The sequence below is a fragment of the Chanodichthys erythropterus genome, chromosome 14 (assembly GCF_024489055.1).
Source record: "Chanodichthys erythropterus isolate Z2021 chromosome 14, ASM2448905v1, whole genome shotgun sequence".
Taxonomy (NCBI): Eukaryota; Metazoa; Chordata; class Actinopteri; order Cypriniformes; family Xenocyprididae; genus Chanodichthys; species Chanodichthys erythropterus.
Genome location: NC_090234.1, coordinates 28,529,261 through 28,552,056, shown reverse-complemented (window position 1 = coordinate 28,552,056; position 22,796 = coordinate 28,529,261). Strand labels below are relative to the sequence as shown.

The following is a 22,796-nucleotide window of genomic DNA, read 5'->3' as shown; positions in this document are numbered from 1 at the left end:
TTGATTTTTTTTTTTTTTTTTTTTTTACATTTCCTGTCACCAGTAATCAATACAAAACATAAACACTGCAGTACGCTGCTTGAATTGATTTATCTTTGAGTGATGTTGTTGTCAGGCTGGACAAACAAACACTGTTGAGAGAGCCAGTTTTATTTGTGTGATGTAGGAGATTTTTTATCCAGATCACCTGAGGAAAATGATGTTGTTTTTTTAAATTTTAAATTTTTGCCATTTTATAGATAGGAACAAGAAATGATATGGAAGAAGATTGGGAAATAATGTGTGCCAGACTCTGATAGAAGGCTAATACTGATGCACTTCAAATACAGGCACATATGGGAACACAAACACTCCTGTAGCTCAAACAGAAGAGCATGTCGCTAGCAATGCCAAAGCCATGGGTTCCATTCCCAACGAAAGCATGAACTGATCAAATGTATTAATTGAATGCAATGTAAGTATGTATATACAAACTCTTTCCATGTGCATAAATGTAAATGTAACTGATTACCATATTCATGTACCATGGTATTTACATGTTACACTAAAGCCATTATAAAGAATACTATAGTATTGTAATGGTAATACAAAAAAAAAAAACAAACAAACAAAAAAAAAAAACATGGTGATTTGTTAGTTTTAATTAAAGGCACAAGAATCAACATGCAGGTGCACATGCATGCACAGCTGTATGCAAGAAGTCAGTGAGGTAAAATTTGCATATCAACATCATGGTGTGTTAATTTACAATAATCAACTTCCCCATGTTGACTATATTGTGCTTAGCTGAGATATCACGTGTCAACGCACACACACACACACACACACACACACACACACACACACACACACACACACACACACTAACAGGCGCACCTATCTTAGTGGGGTCTCTCCATAGGCGTAATGGTTTTTATACTGTACAAACCATACTTCCTATCCCCTTACCCTACCCCTATCCCTAAACCTAACCATCACAGGAAACATTCTGCATTTTTACATTTTCAAAAAAACATCTTTTAGTATGTTTATTAATCCATTTCCCTCGTGGGGACCGCTGGCTGGACCCCACAACGTAGGTGATCTCAGGTTTTTATTACATTGTGGGGCCATTTGGTCCCCACGATGTAATATAAACAAGAACACACACACACACACACACACCATGGCTTTTTCTCTGCTGCAAGTCCAATTGATTTTAAAAAGTAACAGGGCTCATATCTGTTTACATAACAGAAAAAAATGTTTGAATAATTAGAGCTGCATATACTTTACTATTTTTAGAATTTAATCTTTTTTACATATATGAAAATTATTTATGACAGCCTAATCCTAACCGTCACATAAGACTACATAAATCCCACCTATGTTACGGCTAATAAATTAATCAAGAGGAAAATTTTGTTGCTCAAAGGTTGCTCTTTCATTGCTCAGGAGACTTAATTGAGTTCTCAATTAATGTTCATTTAAATAAAAATCACATGCGTATCATATTTCTTCTAAAATTCATTAGAAGAGATAAAATTAGACAAATAAGACAAGTGGTTAACATGAAAGAATAGAGTTTTGGGCTATACAATCAATGTGAATAGCATGGCTCAGGTAATTTAGTCTTGGATCATTTTAATGAGAAATATTTGAGTTCATGTTGACATATCTTACCTTTGATTGCAGGCTGAACATTTGAACATGGCTTGAGATATTTATTAAATCTCCTCTGAAACTCTATAGGAGACACATGTAAGATTACTGATTCCCTTTTCTTGGTAGAAATGTATAAAAAAAATTGGATGCTTTTCAGTTTGCTCACTGTTTTATCAAAATGATCATTTTTCATCATGGTATGTTTCATATTTCCTAAAGCAATGATAGAGTGAGAAACAATATTATGAATTCTCAGATTTAGCGGTGTTTTTGTTTGTATTTTGATTGATTGTTTAAGCACTGACTGACAGCATCCTTCACACAAACACCAGTGAAATATTACCAGATGCAATCAGACTCACAGTGACTATCATGAAATCTCCCTCACACACACTCACAGATATTCACACATTTGACTGGGGGATACCCACTGAAAACAGCTTGGTCTGTTATTTAGCATGGCTACAGTAACGCCAGTGTTTTTAATTAGCAGCATTGGAGAGAGTTGTATGCAGAAGAGAAAGAAAACAAATGAAACATGCTTTGCTTCTCTCTAGCAATAGGTTTTTTTGTTTGGTTTCATAAGGTTTCACGAGAGAATAGTTTAGACAGATTCTCTCCCTCTCTACAAAATCATCTTGCACGCAATTATTCTGTCAATAATTCTACCCCTTTTGACTGACTCATTTCTCTTGCTGTGAACGCTCAGTAAATTGTCATGTTGTTCATCAACATCATTTTCTCTTTATATCAGAGGAGGAAGTCTGTAGCTTTGTAGGAAATCCAACAACTCGTTTTTATCTCTGTGAATGGGTCCTCAGCACAGTTGTGTGATAATTGTGATGAAAATCTTCTGTCAGTCTTTTTACAGTCTGTGTGTTTGAGAAAGAGTATGCTAACAGTAATTGTATAAAAACAAAAATCCAATTTTATATAGAGGTAAATATAATTGGAAAATAAAAGCCATAAGAAAATAAAATGAATAACCGACTTCTTCAACCACTCTGTCAAAGTTTGGAGTCAGTAAGATATATATATATATATTTTTAAGTCTCAACGAGGCTGCATAGTTCATGGGATCTTTAATGAAGCAGAGATGGAGATTTTGTTCATTTTACATCGAAATATATTTCAGGAAAATATAAAGGATAAATTAATGTTGACAAATGAAGTGCATATATTGCACAAAGCCAAATACATCAGCATGAGTCATGAAACATCACCTGTGTGCGTGTTTGTGGCTTTTATGACATGGACACCATTATTTCAAGTCTTCCATTTAATCTCTCTCTCCTACTCAATCTGAGTCACCACTTCAAACCTGTTGAAGTCTCTGTCTTTTTCTGACTCATCTCTCTCTTTCACCTCCCGCCTCAATGACAAACTAGGTTTCACCTCTGCTCCTCCATCCCATCTTTTCAGGGTCTGAGTCACCAGTCTTTCTATTAAACATCTCCTAACTCACTCCATCTTTTTCTTATTCTTCCATCGATCATATATATTTCTGTTTAGCCTTGTTTCACAATGGATACATCAATTTAGTGACCTCTTCACCACTAAAACATTTCGCAGTGGTCATTTTGAACCTTGTAATGTACCTTGGATGTAGCTATAAATGTAGTTCATCCAAAAAGAAAGTTCTGGCATCATTTACTTACCCTCATGTCATTCTAAACCTGTATGACTTTCTTTCCTCTTTAGTACATAAAATAAGTTTATCAGGATGTTTAAGAGTGAATGTTGACCAGGGGCTGCCAATCTTGAAAATGACGCATTCATTGATAATACTCAATAATCTCATTTTCATTCAAGTCAAATCGCATTCTTTTTCATGTTTATATTCAAATATGGTGTGTCAATATGTGTCATGCCAAGTTTGACATCAATGTTGCTAAATATAATTGGTATTTGTGTCTAGTAACTGATACATGCTCTGAATTTCCAGAATGCACAAATGAGATTTGAGAATTATGACATTGGGAACTTAAATGTAATTTAGTTATTTTTTTCTGGGACAAAGCTATTTCATGCCTTTAGGAGATGGGGAACATAGTGCACCACATTTATAATACTTCTATTGTTCTTTTTTAATGCTTTAGAGCATTGACTAATGTTGTGTGGAAAAAGCAGCATAGACATCTTGCCTAACATAACTTTTTATTTATTTATTTATTTTTGGGTGAACTGTCCCTTTAAGTAGAAATGCAGAAGTAGCTTAATCATCAATATGGTCAATATGGATTAATGACAGTACTATACGAGTTATATTTTTTTTATTTGATTGCTGTTAGCTTGGGACGCTGGGTAAAAATAACCAAGGTTTCAGAAACAAGCTTAAAAACACTTTTTTGTGCACAGGAAAAAAATTGCTAAAGTAACATTTTACAGAATCCCTGTAGCTATGATGAGCCTGTGGTTTATCATGTCGATATATAAAACACACAGTTTAATCTGGGGAAGTTTGTGTGTTGGTCTCTGTGTGTTGGTGTTCAATGGTGATTTCCATCCCAGGCACTATTGAACTTCTTAATTCCTGTACATGTGGGTTGAAAGCTCATGTTTGTAAACACAATTTAACTAAGCGCAATTAAGTATCAGTCAAGCATGCATAACAATTACACCCAATCCCCTTTAAACACACATACATACACTCACACACTTGCTGTAACGGTGGTCCTTTCTTGAGTGTCCATCATCAATAAACACTCTCTCTGTAAAATCCCTAGATGTTTTATTAGTGATTGGTTGGGTTTATTCTAAACGTTCTGTCTTTTTTCCTTCAATGTACAGTTTGAACACTTGATTTTGTGATCCAGTGAGCAGCAGCGGGGTCAAATTAAAATGCAGGTTCGACCGTTTCATTGCTCTGTTGAGTTCCTGTTGTTTAAAGCTGCTGTATAACATGCATAAAATGTCTCTGCGGCCTGACAGATATCTCTGAAATTGATTAGATGTCCTGAGAAATCACACCTGTCTCTGTGACAGCCCTAAAAAAAATCTGAGCATGGCCCACGCATGTTACCCAAAAAAAAAAAAAAAAACCCCTGGAGGCACCTCTCTTGCCTGTCAGTCATTTTGCATGTATGGGTATATTGACATGTTTCTGGACAGTGGTGTTTTGGAGAGAGACTGTATGGTTGAAAAGAAGTTAGTATTGTAAAATTTGTATACGCTGCCAGGTTTTGAGCCCTCTTGCATTGGAAACAAAGATCACAACACATTTATGCATTTGGCAGGTATTTACTTTTATGCATATATATTTAATGTAAAGCCTTGTTAAATTTTGATGGATATGAGACCGCAAGCTTGTATGTTGTCAACAGACAACAGCTGTGCATTTACATTTGTGCTTTAGGTATAGGACTGTAATAAGCCATGTAATAAGGAATATGTAAACTACTGTTCAAAAGTTTGGTAAGATTTTTTTTCAAATGTTTTTTTAAAGAAGTCTCTTATGCTCACCAATGCTGCATTTGTTAAAATACAGTGAAAACAGAAATATTGTGAAATATTATTACAGTTTATAAGACTGTTTTATATTTAATAGGTATATTTTATTTTATTATTCCTGTGATGGCAAGGTTGAATTACTCCAGTCTTCAGTGTCACAATATACTTCTGAAATGCTTCTGAAAAATCCCTTTATTCCATTATTATCAATGTAGAAAACAGTTGCAGCGTGTATTTCTATGTCTGTTTAGTTTCATTTTGTTTTGGTTCTGTTTTCCGTTCTGGTTGGCCTGTGTTCCCTAATTAGTCTCCTTGGTTGTTAATTAGTTCTACGAACCTGTTTCTATTCAGTTGATTATTCTTCCTTGTATTTAAGCCCTCAGTTTCCTTTGTTTTGTGGTCTGGTATTGATTATGTTAAGTATGGTTACTTCCTGAACCCTTGATTCTCCTACGTGTTCCTATTGTGGAATTTACTATTAAAGACTCCTTTTGTTATCCGTGGTGTTTGTGCGTTTAGTACAGCCTACACAGCGCCTGACAACGGTTTTAGTTTGCTTAATATTTTGGTGGAAACTATGGTAATTTATTTTCAAGGTTCTTTGATGAATAGAAAGTTCAAAAGATCAGAATTAATTTGACACTATATCTTTTGTAACTTTTATATGAATGTCTTTTTTTTTCACTTTTCATCAGCGTAATGCATTCTTGATTCTTCATAAACCTCTTCTCTGTGTGCTCTGAACAATACTGAATGAGTTTGACCTTGTTTCTGTCATGAAAGCATTTTCCTCCTTTGTTATTACCTGTATTTTACTGTCTTTTGAAGTGATCGGACACAGCTGTGAACTTACATTTTTAGATAAGAGGAGAGACAAATGGCATCATGCACTTTCTCTTCCCACCATCTTGTGTTCGATTGCTCTGTGTGTGTGTGTGTGGACTGCTGAGATAAATCATTAGGCACATTACAGTAAGATCTGTTTAAAACAGGGTGAGGAGCTGCTTTTGGAGCTGTTAATGTCACTTTATGAGTCCATTTGCTCATGCCACAGCTTTGCTGTTTCTCTCTTTCTCTCTCTCTCTCTCTCTCTCTCTCTCTCTCTCTCTCTCTCTCTCTCTCTCTCTCTTTCTTTCTTTCTTTTTTCAGTTATACACAACAAAATAGGTTAAAGGGGACCTATTATGCCCATTTTTACAAGATGTAATTTAAGTCTCAGGTGTCCCCAGAATGTGTCTGTGGAGTTTCAGCTTAAAATACCTCACAGATCATTTATAAATCCATGTTGTAAATACCCATTTCTGACTACAGTCAAGAACAGGCTGTTTTCGTGCATGTGCCTTTAAATGCAAATGAGCTGCTGTGCCTCGCCCCCTCTCTACGATCACAGTTCCTGCCTCAATCGGATTCTCTGCCAAATATAAGAGACTGTCCTCCCCCCAAAAAAAAGACTACACCCACCCCAACCCTAAACCTACCCTCAGTTATATCACATGATTGCATATTGTTATATATTGCAATGCTCTGCCAATTGAGCTACGCGGAACCTGTAATATGACGCAGATAAAAGGGAACAGCTTATTAAAATGACAGTGTCCTGTTGTCGATAGGGGCACAACTTTAGTAAATGCTCTTATGGGTCGTATTTTAGGTAAGTGACAAACGACCTAGGTGTATTGGTTGGAGAACATGTTGAAATATTAACAAGACATCTGCTTGGTTTTGATTATCATCTATACCGCGATCATGAAAGTTTATGCATTTTAAAGCTCTATCAGTTTAAACTTCTAATGGATCATTTTCTGAGTGCACTTATCTGAAGCGCACACACACAGATAGCTGGCTGTCAGATGTCAAGTCTCGTGAGTAACTTCTCTTTCACATCTTTTGTTTTGTTTAAACTGTCAAATACACACAAGGTTCTGTCAAAAACACACACAGTTCACATAAACACAATCAGTTATGTCTGTGAACATAAATAGCAGGCAACGTTACAGAAATCGTATGTATAAATTAGATCTGTGGTGCATTCCCTTCAAAAATAAAACGAATACACCGCATTCAGTGGCTCAGGTGTAGGCAAATGAAGACTGTTATGTTCACTCTTACATCAAACAACAAAACATCTCAATTACTTACCAGACATAATGCTGTATGGAAAGTGTGGAAAAGGCAATTGAGTATTTGCAACCTTCAAACTTCAAAGCTTTTTGAACTTTCAAGCATCTGAATTTCATTGTAAATGGCTGTCCTTTTTTCCTTAACTCTGTGATGTCATCAGTCTGGGACGGCCGGGAGTGGACTGTCATTGCCAGCATGAGAGTGGGGCAGCAGTTCTCCAACTGCAGTTTCTCATCAACGAGGTACTGAACACCCACACATGCAGGCACACATACAGCACATTTTCATGTGCACAGCATATGCAGAAAGCACGTAGGAGGGCAGAGTGCATCTGTGTGTTTTAATCTGTATTTTAGGATAGACAGCATGTGTGTGTGAGTACTGCAAGTGTAAATGTACGCTCAGCTCTGCAGAGGAATACGTTTAGGTCAAGAGCTGCTCTCCCTCTCGGCCCCGTGGTGTTAATGCAGTCAGTCATTATTTCCCATCAGACGTGTCAAGTGCTGAGTGTTTCTCAGCCTCTCTGTCTCGCTCTTACGCACACGCACCACATCAGCTCATGAATAACAAGAAGTTAGAGCGTTTACAAAAGAAGAAAGTGTGAGAGTTGCCACGGTGGCCATTTTGGAATACATCAATTTAGGAACTCTTTCCACTTTTCCCTCTCCACCTATTATTGCCTCCTTTCTATTTCCTATCAGTCTATATAAACATCTCTGAAATAAATAGAAAATGGCATTCACAAGCCATTTTACTTTTGTAATGAGACGTTTTTCAGAGTAAAGAACGTTCAACAGGAAAACAAACGTCGGGAATTCATTGGTTTGTGAAAAGTGAAGCCAGACCAGAATGTTTGTTGGCAGTCAGTTGTGGAGATGATGAAATCTTTGCCCCAGGAATCAGACCATTTATATTTGAGCTTCGTACCTGCTGAGAACTGAAATGGTACTGAAGACATGGAGGCTAAATGTTAAAGGGATAGTTCAACCAAAAATGAAATCCCACATTTTTGTCTTTGCTTTTTTTTTTTTTTTTTTTTTCAAATCTGTTGTTAATTGCTGATTCTTGTTAAGCAGCATTGAATTAATGTTATTATATTAACTAGTGGTGAGATTTCATAAAGGCTGTATTACTGTACCTAAAGCAGTAGTCTGAAATGATACCTAAATAGATATTTTACTATCGGTTAACATTACTTTGCCTAGGTTTTGTCAGCTAAAAAGGAAAGTTGCTTCAGATGAAGAGAACATTATTGCATTTTGATTAAAAATGACAAAGACAAGCTTGTTTTTTGTTCTTTGGAATGACATGCTCTGAAAAATTGTTCACAATAAGACATTATAACACACTCTTCAACATTCAGACTGTAGGAATTGATTGGACAAATATTGTGCACGCACACTCTTGACTTTTTATCCTGAGGTGCATTATTCAGATAGTACACTTCAGAGATTCAGCTTTCATTCATATTTATTTTATTAACAACACTGAGTTATCAATGTAAATAACATTCATCACAAGCGATGGTACCTCACCAAACAGATGGTTAAATTCATACGATATATCTCACACCAGTCTTCTCACTTATAGTAGATTATGACACATTTCTCTCTCTAATTTAATTTTCGTATAGTAAACATGCAATCAAAATAACCCTGTTACTTTAATAACCATATTAACTTTAATGTATGTTCCTGGTCTTATTGTGAATATAATCCATCATTGCATGTTAATTCAAAGAAAATATGTTTGTCTTTTAACATCTTTCCTTTCCAGCTGACATCTCTTTGTATAATTATGTATAATTATTTAACTATTATGTATAATATTAATATGTGCAATATGTAAGAATTTTGCAGTAAAATATCCAAAAACCACTAGGCCAGTGTTATATTTTGTTCACTCGAGTACTTACAAAACCCCAAACTATTTGAAAATTGCAATTTTAACCAATGCTCCGGGACATGTGAGGAGTCGCTTGTGAATTGCGTCATACCCAAGTTAACCCTCAGTTTCCGGTTTTATTGTCTAGAAACCATGGAAACACCCATGACGCTTTAATATATTACATTTCTTAGACAAGGGAACAACTGTTTTGATATATTTATAGACAGAAAACTAATTATTGTTATATAGCTCAACACGTTTAGTCGTATTGCTTAAATCTAATTTTCTTGATTTATTTGCGAGTACCATGCTTTACCATGCCTCAGAGAAAAACACTACTTTGTGAAGTAGCTACCATAGCATAATCAGATGCAGCTTTATTTTTAGTAACAGTAATACAGAATTTTCTCCATCATACAATGTTTTAAAATTAATTGCATGCCATTTATCAACACAAGCCATCCAGCATTTAATATGATATCTAGCTTACTGCAGTGTGTCTCAAACAAGTGTCTCACAACACCGAACAAACACACAGAGAAACATTATATCATCATTTTCAACACACTCAAATGTGTCTAATATGATAAACAGTGCTGTGTTACCTCATACTCATGACCGGAAAAGCGGAATCAGCTGCGGCGACTGTGTCATAATAAAAGTTCCGCTGCTCGTGTGTTGCGCAATTGCTCCGGCGGCCTTATTCAGCTCCCACAACACTCGGTCCTACTTTGCTTTATACTACAATAATGTTAATAATCTCATCCATGAACATGATTTTGAGTCCTATCCCGATTATTTTGCACTGGCTGTGACGTGAAGACCACATGTCCCATGATTCCGTGCTCAAACTTGGCGCCATCAAGCTATGCTTTTGTTTTGAATAGGCCTCTAGCGACCTCTAGTGGACAGAAAATTTTACATATTGCACCTTTTACCAACTAAACAACCAAAGTAGCTGTTAATGTTTTGTTATAACAAATTCTTATCAGTGTTATTGTAGTAGGGCTGCCCCTGACATTTAAGTCATTAGTTGACTAATCACACATTTATATTAATTTAGTTACTTAAATATATAATGAGAATAATACTAAACTAATGAGCATTTAATATAAGTGTACTATATAGCCTATTCCGTGCTCAAGTGCATGTATAAAGCTTTCCGCAAAGCACTGACAAAAATAATGATTATGAATGTGTCTGGAAAAAAATAGCAAGGAGACATTTCAATTATTTATTAATAAACTAGTGTTTTCTGAGTTAGTGTTGGCTGAAATGATGAAGCTGACGATGCTGCCTGAAGAATTCAATGTAGTTACACCCTATACTTTGTTTTTCTTGTTGTATATCCCATTTTACTTGGAAATCATGGAAGTAAAATGGGAATTCACACTGACTTCAACACAGCCCAACTAAAGTTTCCTCTCAACGTGTTTTTCTCTGCCTTTTTCCTTTGGTGCGCTGATGCAATCTATGTTTACCTAAACACCATTTCCATGGAAACACAGTTGTCAGTCACCTGACTGATGGATCTGGATTCAGTGAACTGAGAGAAACAGACATAAGAACAAAGATGGTGCCAAAACTACACAATCATGAGGAAGATATAGACTTCCTATTCCTATAGACTTTCTTTTGGCCTATGTTCAGTTTAGGCAGTGATTTGATAAAACACATTCAGAATAATACTACTATGTTCTCATCCAGAACCTAAAATGTCACTCATTGTTCCAGGTTACAAGCTGAATTATTTGCTTCCTGAACATTGTGCTTGGCTTTGAAAAGAAAATTAGATACAGACTTCAAAATGATATAGGTCTTCCAGATAAACCGGGTCATTCTGACAGTGTCAGGTACAGTGGAAAAGAGATTTTTCACACTCACACTTTTTGACACTTTCATCACTTTTTGCTCTTTCCCCTTGTTCTGTCCTCCATTAACCGTGAACACTGTAATACAGAGCACAGCTTTACTTGTGGCAATTCTTTCTTTTCAGACTATTTGCGGTCTCTATCCAAGGAGGACTTTAATATCATGAAATATGCATGAAATGCATGGGAAAACAGCAGAGTTGTACAGATTCAAACGTATCAATGTGACAAAATAAATTAAGGTTTATCATTTCCCAGCAACTATATGAGTAAATTCCTATTTCATTTGGGACCTAGAAGAGACATTGTATGCCGCATAATTTTCTACATCTTAGAAGTGAATAAAAGCAATTCAATTACAGGTGTGAGAAGTTTATTATTAGATACATAGTATACATAAAAAATGCATGGTTTTAGATCAGCTGATTGATATGTTTAATATAAATGATCTCCAGTTATGTTTTCTGCCACATAAAGAAGCAAAATGGCTGATATCATCAGCTGAAATAAAACACCAATTGCAAAGTGTCACAGACATTATATTATACCTTACAAAGAAGGAATTTAAATGGCATTGTTAGAAAATATTCTTAGTGTAAATTTGCCACCTCATTGCATGAAATGAGTATTGTTGTTACACTTATGTATCCATAGGGGGCGCTGGTCACAGCCTGTGCGGACGACACGCTGCATCTCTGGAATTTGCGACAGCGACGTCCGGCTATCCTACACTCTCTCAAATTCAACAGAGAGCGGTGAGTATAGCCTATACAGTACACAACTCTTTATATGTATTTTTTTCAGGAATGAACAGGCATATGCACCGCATAATATTTCAAGTCAAAAATGAACTTCCCAAGGATTTCATAAAAAAATATGATCTTTATTTAATTTAATTTTACATCGAAAGTGTGAATCGAACTGAATATTTCAACTTGAGGAGAAGTTGCTGACTTCCCAAGGCTTTAGAGCATTGGTCAGAATGAATATGTGATGGAGTGAACACAGATAGCTCAAGGCTGAGTGAAGCCAAGCCTCAATATTTGAAACTGTTCTAGCTCCTGTCTTCTCTCTTCAGGTCTGTTTCTGAGTGCATAGGTTTTCTTCTCTAAAAATGCAATAGACACAGAAAGTATTTATTAAATAAAAATAACAAATCCATCATAAAGTGCAGCATTAACCTTACTGTACTACCCTACATTAAGCACTAGCACATGTTTAGAGTACTTTAATATTGTTTAAAATGTTTTTGTATGTAGGTCTTTGTTAGAGTAGTGTGTTAAAGGCTATTAGGTTTTTTTAAGTCCTTTAATATGTCCCACCTGGAACAGTTGAAAGAATATATCAATACTGAAAGGAAGCTGAATTTATTAAACAGTTCATGCGATCTTTAACTATTGACCATAGCACAGTTTTTTTTACATTCCTATAGTTACAGTATTCTATAAGTCTTCCTCTGCTTCGCAAACTGTGCACTGTTCATTCAATGGAAATTGACCCACTAGGTATGACTCATATGGCTTTTGTTACACTTATTTTCCTGTTGAATGAGTCAGGGTTAGCTCTAACAAATGTCACTCTCATTCAAAGCTATGAAATGTTACGGATGCATTATGGGCTATGGCCTCTTGTAGTTGTATAGAAGCAGAGAAACCTTTCAGGAAGTTATTAGCAGAAATACTGACGTATTCTGTACAAAAAGAGAGACCTTGAGTCAGTTTAAGAGAAAGTCATAAACAGCTTTTCTTTATTTTTTATATTTGTTTCCTCCCCACCTAATCACTTGACGTGTAAGAGGACCTTGTCCAAATGTGGCTTCTTATCACTGTGTTGATTGCTGTGGAACAGGAAAGAAAGAATAAAAGAAGAAATATTTTTGTTATATTTGAACCAGAGACAGAACCACTTGCCCTTTAAAGCGCCCCTATTATGCTATTTGAAAGGTTCTTAATTTTGTTTTAGAGGTTAACAACCTTTACAGTAGGTTTACATGCATCGAAGGTCAAAAAACACTGTTATTTTCTCATTACATACATTGCACATCACCACATTTTTCAATGATTCTCAAACGACTCGTCAAATAAATCGGTCTCTCTAAATCCCTCCTTTCTGCAAGCCTGCTGTGCTCTGATTGGCCAGATGGCCTAGTCTGGTGTGATTGGTCAACGCAAGTTGGAAACAAACGCCCCTTACCATGACTGAATGTCAACTCCGAAGACTTCCTAAAGCTCAGTGGTTGTACACACTGTAAACACAGTAACGATGTCATTGATTTTACTATATTAATCTGAGGGTGAATCCGATGATGAAATATTGTAAGAACTAGTTATTCAACCTGAACCTCCATCACAAGGACAACTTGAGCAGTTCACTTCTCAGTGAATTTGACGTTCATCGTGAGATGTTGCAACTGTAATTTCTAATTTGTTTGTCCATCAACAAACCGATATGTATATTTCTAATTTATTGTTGTGCACATATCGGAACTGTATTATTAAAGGTGCCATAGAACGTCTTTTCAAAAGATGTAATATAAGTCTAAGGTGTCCCCTGAATGTGTCTGTGAAGTTTCAGCTCAAAATACCCCATAGATTTTTTTAAATTAATTTTTAACTGCCTATTTTGGGGCATCATTAACTATGCACTGATTCAGGCTGCGCGGCCCCTTTAAATCTCTCACTCCCTGTCCTCCCGAGCACTCGACTATAAGTGCAGTTATACACTGCATAAACAAAGTTCACACAGCTAATATAACCCTCAAATGGATCTTTACAAGATGTTCGTCATTCATGCTGCATGCATGCATCGATTCCTGTGAGTATAGTATTTATTTGGATGTTTACATTTGATTCTGAATGAGTTTGAGGCTATATGCTCTGTGGCTAACGGGCTAATGCTACACTGTTGGAGAGATTTACAAAGAATGAAGTTGTGTTTGTGAATTATAGAGACTGCAAGTGTTTAAAAATGAAAATAGCAACGGCTCTTGTCTCCACGAATACAGTAATAAACGATGGTAACTTTAACCACATTTAACAGTACATTAGCAACATGCTAACGAAACATTCAGAAAGACAAATATCACAAAAAATATCATGTAATCATGGATCATGTCAGTTATTATTGCTCCATCTGCCATTTTTCGCTATTGTCCTTGCTCGCTTACCTAGTCTGATGATTCAGCTGTGCACAGATCAAGATGTTAATACTGGCTGCCCTTGTGTAATGCCTCGATCATGGGCTGGCATATGCAAATATTGGGAGCGTACATATTAATGATCCCGACTGTTATGTAACAATCGGTGTTATGTTGAGATTCGCCTGTTTTCTGGAGGTCTTTTAAACAAATGAGATTTATATAAAAAGGAGGAAGCAATGGAGTTTGAAACTCAACGTATGTCTTTTCCATGTACTGAAATGAAGTTATTCAACTATGCTGAGGTAAATTCAGTTTTTGATTCTAGGGCACCTTTAACAGTATCAATAACAGACTAGCCGATCACTAATGTGAATGACTGATTTAACATTAAAGTTTGTAAAACAAATCTTGCTCCATCCTTTATCATTACTCGAAGTAGTAAGAATGAAAGACAATCTGTATTAATGGACACAAGTTTAGGTAATAGTGGGCCCACAGCTGATTAGCAAAAGTATTTCATTAAGACAGTAATAACATTAGTTGGCTGGAAACATGCAATTAGCTAAAACCTAAAACTATGTATTTTGAACACTCAGTATAAAATATATACATCAATAATTAATCATATTTACAGGTTGTGATTCTGAGGAGCACATTGGTCCAAATAAAGTGGGTAGTCCCATCTTTAACCACTGATCCTTCACTGCCTCATCCAAGTGAAAATAAACTGAATTTACTTTCACAGCACAGAACATAGCATCTTTTCGACACATTATCCACACAAACAAGCATTTGTACAGCATTTGTAGGGGGTTTACGTTTTTCCGGGATGTCCATGCAGAACGTAAATTGGCATTATGCAAATGTGTGAACTTTGCGGACAAACGACTTATTTAAGCGGTTCAGAGTCAACGCTTTATTTTGAAAGACAATAACTTTATTTATGATGCACTTTCATCGTTACCACTTTGCAGACTGTTTACATTCACATACAGCTACATTACAAACTGCATGAAAAGTGATTTTCAAAAATCCATAATGGGGTACTTTAACTGAAATGCATTTGATAGCAGACGATAGAAGATGTATACTTCTCATATGATGATTGTTTAGCATTAGAGCAACATGATTATTTCAGTTGGATTTTAACAGATTGTGTGTCACATTTTAGCACTGCAGAGTTGTTTTGTGAACATGTCTCGATGTAATGAGGCTATATTTGAGCAGACAGTAAAACTGCAGCTTGTGTGAGAGTGCAGGATAGAGCTGGTAGAATTTCATATACAAAGAGGGTGTTTATATTAAATCTCAAAGGCACAGCAGCAAAAAAAGGTCAGTTTAATTGTCATGGTCAGAGAGAGGGTGGAAAACGGTCATGAGAAAAGAAAATTATGAATGTTTTTTTTTGGCTAAAGATTCCTTGAGGCAAAACAGCTAAATGACAAAATGCTCTGTGACATGTTGCAGCTCACATAAGTCCAGAAGATGCCAAATGGAAATTCAATGTGTTGTCCATGAACATTTGTGTTAAGTTCCATTCCCATATGCATTAGCATCTTCATAACATCCAATGAATGATGATTTGTTCAGACTACTGTATATTGCTATCTAGCCAACATGTAACTGCTTTCTAATGTGTTTATATTTTGAGGCCAGTGGCAGTGTGTAGCATTTAGTTTGTTGTTCTGTTTTCTCCTGTACATCTCCCTCTGAATGAAATCAACATGACCGTGCATGTGTTTGCATGTATGTGTGAGAGAAGGAAAGATTTATGTGTATTTTGTTTTGTTGTTTCATTTAGCTGATTGAATATTGAGTTATCCTCATGAAGAAATTAAATGTTTACATTTGAAGGCATTTGGTTATTTAGTGGATCGCAAAAGAGGGATGAAAGACAGTATCTACGATTACATGCGACCAAAAATGTGTTAGTAATCGGATTGATGATGGATCATTTGGACTGAAAACCTTCATGTCAACACCGCAGTCAAACTGAGTTTGATCCAAATGAAATTTCGATTGGATTGGAAGGGGTGATGTAGACCTGAAATAATAAGATCAATAGGAATAAATGAAGCATGTAAACGCTTGAATCTGACTGTTCATATCATATAAACTAGTCAGTGGAAGAGATTAATTTTTTACTAAATGTTTGCTTGTCTGACATATATGTCAGCTTTCTTTTCAGATATTTCGTTACAGCAAAAATAGCAGTTATACTCATAGTAGCTCTGGTGACATTATCACATGACTTTCTCTGGTTTTGAATGCGGCAACTGATCACTGTGCATATTCTGAAGTTTTGTTTGGAATATGTGTAAACGTGTGAATTGGATTGCAGCATTTGGGGCACATACTGTATGTCAGAATTTTCAGAAGCCAAACAAAACAAAACAGGCAAAAATAAGGAGAGAATGGATCTAAATTCAGCACTTCATTATAATCCAAAACAAAGAAGATAATCCAGAAGAGAAATTACAAGAAGATTGCATGAATAAACACACAACAGCGTAAGCAACACAAGTCAAAGAACGGAACAAACTGAGGGATATATATGCACAGAATAATGAGAACTAAACTAGAAACAGGTGTACAACATAATCAGTTGCTATAGAAACAAACTAGTGACTAGAACAAAGGAAACCAGCAGGAAGCAAAGAAAAATATCAATATACATTACAAACTAAACGAAACGGAAACCAAAAATCAATACGTAAATAATGTACATTTCATTGTCTATCCAAACTTACAAAAGATGTATGTATACTAACACCACACTTCTTGTATGAATACATTATGTTGTGTCAATAAATCTGAACACATAAAAAGGTAGACAGCATTTTTCAGGTCGCTCCCCTGGCACTTTTTTGTTGTTTACAGAGCCTTGGGCTGTCACGCAGGATGGTATGATTTCTCAGGACACTTGTTTTAACGATATCTGCCAGGTTGAAGGGACATTTTATGCGTGGTTTCCGTACATAAACTTAGCTTAGGAATAACGGTAGTATGTGATACAGGTTTTTGTACGTGTTGTGTTTTCTGGGTATGGCTAATGAGCTTTGTTCCCCTCCATAATAACTGATGATTGTGTTCATCACCCGATCAGACCGTCTGGAACAAACAAATAAAGTCATGGTTTCACCCTCCGTGACAGTTTCACACACACACATTGACAAGGATTTCTTCTATCTTATGTGTGTGCTTTGACCCTGAAGTGTTTTATATTTGGCTTTATTAAAATTATGCAAATTCACATGTAATGAGAAATGTTTTCTCAGATCAGTAGGTGCCTGTCTGAGTGTGTGTGTGTGCACGGTTGGGTGCATACTTTCGTGCGCGGCTGTGTTAGATGACAGAGATTTTCAGCTCAGCAGGGTCAGGAGACAGACTCAGGGGGGCTATAAGACTGATTCAAGACACTCAGCATGCTTGTCTGTGGCAAAAATACAAGGCATTTTCATCACAGTACAAAATTGTGTAGTCCTACGATATTCTTTTGGCTGATCAATTCATTTGATATTTGCATCCAAGGCATGTTTAGCCCAAAACATACAGTATGCAAGTATGCAAATACAAAAGCTTGGATTCATGCAGGGTTGAGTTCTGAAATATGTGCTAAACATTGACAAAATTCACATGTAGCAGATGTACACTACCATTCACACAGTTTGTTATACTAATTGCTGTATTTATTTGATATAGTAAAAATAGTAATATAATATTATGAAGTATTATTACAATAAAAAAAATTACAGTTTTCCATTTTAATATAAATGTATTTTATTCCTGTGATGGCAAAGCTGAATTTTCGGCAGCCATTACTATATTGTATACTATACTATATGCTGATTTGCTGCTCAAGAATCATTTATTATCATTATCAATGTTGAAAACGGTTATATTTTTGTGGAAACCGTAAATGTATTATTTTTTTTTTTTCAGGATCCTTTGATTTTTAGGAAGTTCAAAAGAAGAACATTTATTTATTTTAAATGTTTTATAACATTATTAATTTAATGTATCATCGCTTATAAAATAATTTATTTCTTACTGACCCCAAATCTTTGAATGGCAGTTTACAGTAGTTTACAGTCCGCCACTAAGCAGAACCTGATTTCACCAAGTACAACATTCAGATGTTCCAATCAACCAATCAGATGTGAGGGACAAGTTTACAGTTTGTCAAGTTTGTGCATACAACTAGTGTTAGGTGCATGTACATCAGTGTCATTCATCTATCATGTCCCTCTGATTTTAGGCATAACTTATGGGTAGGGTTAGGTTTAGGGGTAGGGATATGGTTAGGATTAAATTTTCAGACAGGAATTTTGTTTCAGGATCAACAAAATATGTTGACCTAGGAACGTGCCTAAATTTGCATCTGCACATTAAAAAAATAAATACGACCTCACGTTTACAAAGTGCCTCCGAAACGTTCATCTGTCATAAAAAAAATTTGGATCAGGATAATTTTTTTGCGTTTTTCACATCCGTAGCAAGCGTTTTGAGAGGTGTTTTGACCATTCAGAGCCACCGTACAAGGGAACAGCAAAATCCAGAATGGCGTTTGACAAGTTGATCCACTTCGTCTCGCAACACAAAACACTGTATGACAAACAAAGTGTGGAATACAGAGGTGGAATATAAAAGTTTTTATGACTATGTGTAACACCAGTATTTTCTAAACCTACAGTGATTATTTTGGGATAATCCCACCGATCCTTGAAAAGGTGGTGGAACTCTCCTTCCTCTCTACGCAATATCAGGATTGGATCGACCCAATATTTCCTCTTTTTTTTCTCTTTTTAAGAAGAGAGAGGACAACAAAATCATCCTCACTGCTTGAAGACTCCATCTTGTATTGTTTTGCGTATTTTTTTTTTGCAACAGATTAATTAATATGCACCGGATTCAATGTGCAAGGTTTCTGTGCGTGACAAGTTTTTAGGATGACGAACCTAACTCGGCAAGCTCAGGATGTGCTCCGCACTACACTGTTTTTTGTCCAATCAGACATGTTAACATCTCTTTTGGCCTTGTGTGGTTTTGACCTTTGCTGCCTTAAAGGCCTTAAATTACAACTTAAATTTGTTACCTACAGAACTAACAAAAGAGCATTCTGGAACAGTTGCTCACTAAATGCCCTTAACATCATGATAGTTGTTTTCTCATCCGGGCTTTTCATGTGTTGCAGTCAGAAACAGGTAACTGCACATTAACATGGCCAGGTGCTCCATTAGCATTCTAACCTTGACAAGTTTAGCTGTCTGTCCAGCGTCTCGCAACCTTCATTTCCAATCACCCCGACTGTCTGAGGACCCAAGGGGCGTGTGGGGAGGAAAACAGAGAGAGATGTAATGAGTGTGGACAGCAGTGAATTACCGTGTGCTGGTCTTTATTTTCTAGTTAACCTGCTTATAAGGATGATGGATGATGCCACTAGATAGATTTCAGCATGAAGTCTCAAACAGACCCTGGATATGTGATAGTTTTATTGATCATTTTCATAATAAGAAGTTTTATGCCGCAAGCTGTGGCGCTAAAGTAAATGAAACACATTTGAATCTAGCTAGCAAGAATTCCCATTCACATTTATTTGCATTTAAGTAATGGCGTTTCTGAAACCTTGTCCTCGTGTTCCATTTTATTTGGACAAACAGGTAGTCTCGCCCCAAACTCACAACAATGGTTGAGCCAGAATTTGACATGTTAAACAGCCACTATAATACTCTTTAATGACTGAAACATAAAATGTGATGTTTAGCATTAATAATATGAAGTGCACACCTTAGTTTTAATGCTAAACCCTGTTTACATGTGTATAAAAATGTGGCGTGTTATTAGACATATTCTCTGGAGAGTTTCTGTTGTGACAGTAGCAGAGATAAATCAGAGTGCTAATAGGCTGCCTAATTTTGTAATTATTTCATAATTAATGTAATGAGCATCAGCCAAATATTATCTTACTCTTTTCTTTTAACCTTTTGATGACACTGGAGACAGTGGCACTCTATGGAAACAAACACACATAAACACACCAGCATGGGGGAGTCATTTTTTTGTCATATACGTGGTTTGCTGGAATAGAGAAAACAGAGTCAGTCCAAGAGTCCGTGTCTCCTCTCATCTCATTCATGTCTCATTAGCTCCAGTTTGTCTTGAGGTAATCGTGTTCCAATTAATTGCTGCATCCCAAAATACACACAAGTGTACCCAAGAGGGGCTGACGTTTGACTGGCATGAGCCTTAGAGCAGAGCCAAACCAGGCAACACCATGAACAAGTGTGACAAGTGTTACTTCCAACTGCTAAAGAAACAGAGAACCACAGAGAGTTATGAATCACTGCCTCTAAACATGAACGAATAGGGCTGCAAGCTTTGGGATCTGATTGAAAAAAAGAAATGAATCAAATTTATTACATGATTAATCAAGTTATTCACAATTAATCATATATTGTTTATCAGTATTTGCTGACATAACCCTCCAAATGAAGATAATTGACATTAGATTGTAGCACTAAATAGATTTTACAAAAAGTGTATTTTAGTATTATTTCAATATTATTGAATGTAGTATAGTATGTAGAGTATGTTATCACTGATCTACAGTTTTTGTTTTCCCCCTGTGGTGTTTTTTAATCGTTGGTCTATGTAAATATGTGCTAAATAAACCAACAACTGTTGGATTATAGTGCTTGTTGGTGCTTTGAACGGAAGAGGATGAACTAGCCTTAAATGTGCTTCAGCAAGGCATATTTCTTGTGGTATCGCCATGTGTAATTACATTTTTTAACACATAATTAAAAAAAATAACTATAGTAAATTAACACAGTAAAGATTTGGTAGTTTGAAAGCTTCCCTGTTGAAAAAAAAAACAGCATATGGTGGTTAGGAATGTTTTGAAGCATGGCAGCTAGTTTGAGCTGGTTTAAGATGGTCAAGTTCTGGTCTTAAGCTGGTCCTAAGCAACTAGCTCCAGCTCAGACCAGCTTAAACCAGCTCATGACCAACTAAGGACCAGCATAAACCAGGTACCATGCTTCAAAACATACCTAACCAGCATATGCTGTTTTTTTCAACAGGGTTTGACGTTTTTTTCAACAAGGTTTGATTTTAGTTTGAATAGTGATAAATGTTAAGCATCTCATTGTGCTGCTCCATATAAAACCTAAAAGAATAAAGGCATACCTTTTTCCATTCTTCCAAAGGTTCTCTTTAAAGAATTCAAACTCAGATTTCATTCATTTTAAGCTGTGCTTGAGGCTTTTTTTTCCCTCAACCCTTCCTCTCTTCACATAACTTGTCTCTCTGTCAGGTTTGTGAAGTAACTTACAAAAACAAATGTTTGCAGTTTCATGAATGTTTACCTGGGCTACTTTGCACATGCATTTTATATTTAAGATTCACCACAGGAAAGCAAACTCCAACCACCTCCACCTTCACAACATTGCACAGTATTGCAAACGCTCTATGAGACCATTGAAATGAACATGATTTTGTAAACATCCTATCATAAGGCTCAAGTGTGCTTGTGTAATAGTCGAGAAACAAAACAGTGCACTGCCCCTTCACTTTCAAAGCCTACAGTGCATGCAGACCATATATTTGTTTCATTCAGTTGAAGCCTTTTTCCAGTTTAATAATCACACAAGGCCATATTGTAATTCATATTTTAATTAACGGCCTTAGCTCAAAAGATGAGGAAGGACATGTTGAAAAATGTTTGAGATTGAACAGAACTTTAAACTTGTACACATATAATTTGGCTCGTTATATTTTGCATGGCTCACTGTCTAACCACATTACGGTAATGAATATATGTACAATAAAGTGCATTACACTCTTATGGGGTTTTGTAATTACATCTGCAGCTTTCTGAAGAAAATTGTGATTGCGCTGTAATTGGCTAAAATGTGATTGTTGTGCATATGAATGCATTTTGGTTAGAATGGTAATTATTGGCTTGCTGGTTCTTCATAGTGAGATATTAATTACTCACTTTATTATGATGCTGACATACCCTGTGTAATCTCTTCTCTTGCACAAAAATAATTCCTCCTTTTTCCATCTCTCTTTTAGGATCACGTTTTGTCATCTTCCGTTTCAAAGTAAATGGCTTTACGTGGGGACAGAGCGCGGAAATACGCACATTGTGAACATCGAATCCTTTGTTTTGTCTGGATATGTCATCATGTGGAACAAGGCCATAGAACTGTGAGTACAATACAAATATAAAGTTATTTTAATATAAAAGTCAATGCAGGTAACATGACTAATAAAGAGCTAATCAATTAAATGCCAGACTGCCCACGCTAACAAATAATATGTGTATCCATCTAATAAAGATGACAATGTGATAATAAGTCATCTGGAATATGAAACAATTATAAATGCAATTATAAAAGTAAGTCTGCTATTTCATGGAGGAATATTAGAGAGTTAGCACAATTATACTCCTAAAGGAATAATTAATCCAAAAATGAGAATTCTGTCATCATTTACACACCCTCATGTCATTCCAAAACCTGTAAGAATGTCTTCTGTGGAATAGCAAAGAAGATATAATGCAGGAATTATTTAGTGCTCTTTTTCGTAATAGCAAATGGGACTGTCATACTCTAAAAATTGAGAGTTAAAGAATGAAAAAATTATAAATGCAATTGGAAAATACATTAACCATCTAT

General features: G+C 35.9%; 1 protein-coding gene across 3 annotated transcripts in view; it reads left to right on the top strand.

Annotated features, from left to right (window-relative positions):
* Positions 1–22,796, top strand: part of stxbp5l (syntaxin binding protein 5L) — a 173,863-nt gene that overhangs the window by 68,785 nt on the left and 82,282 nt on the right. For all 3 annotated transcript variants that reach the window (XM_067409209.1, XM_067409210.1, XM_067409208.1), the window contains exons 3-5: positions 7,376–7,457; positions 11,628–11,728; positions 22,192–22,326. In XM_067409209.1, the coding sequence (XP_067265310.1) occupies positions 7,376–7,457; positions 11,628–11,728; positions 22,192–22,326 (318 nt within the window). The remainder of the gene's footprint in view (positions 1–7,375; positions 7,458–11,627; positions 11,729–22,191; positions 22,327–22,796) is intronic.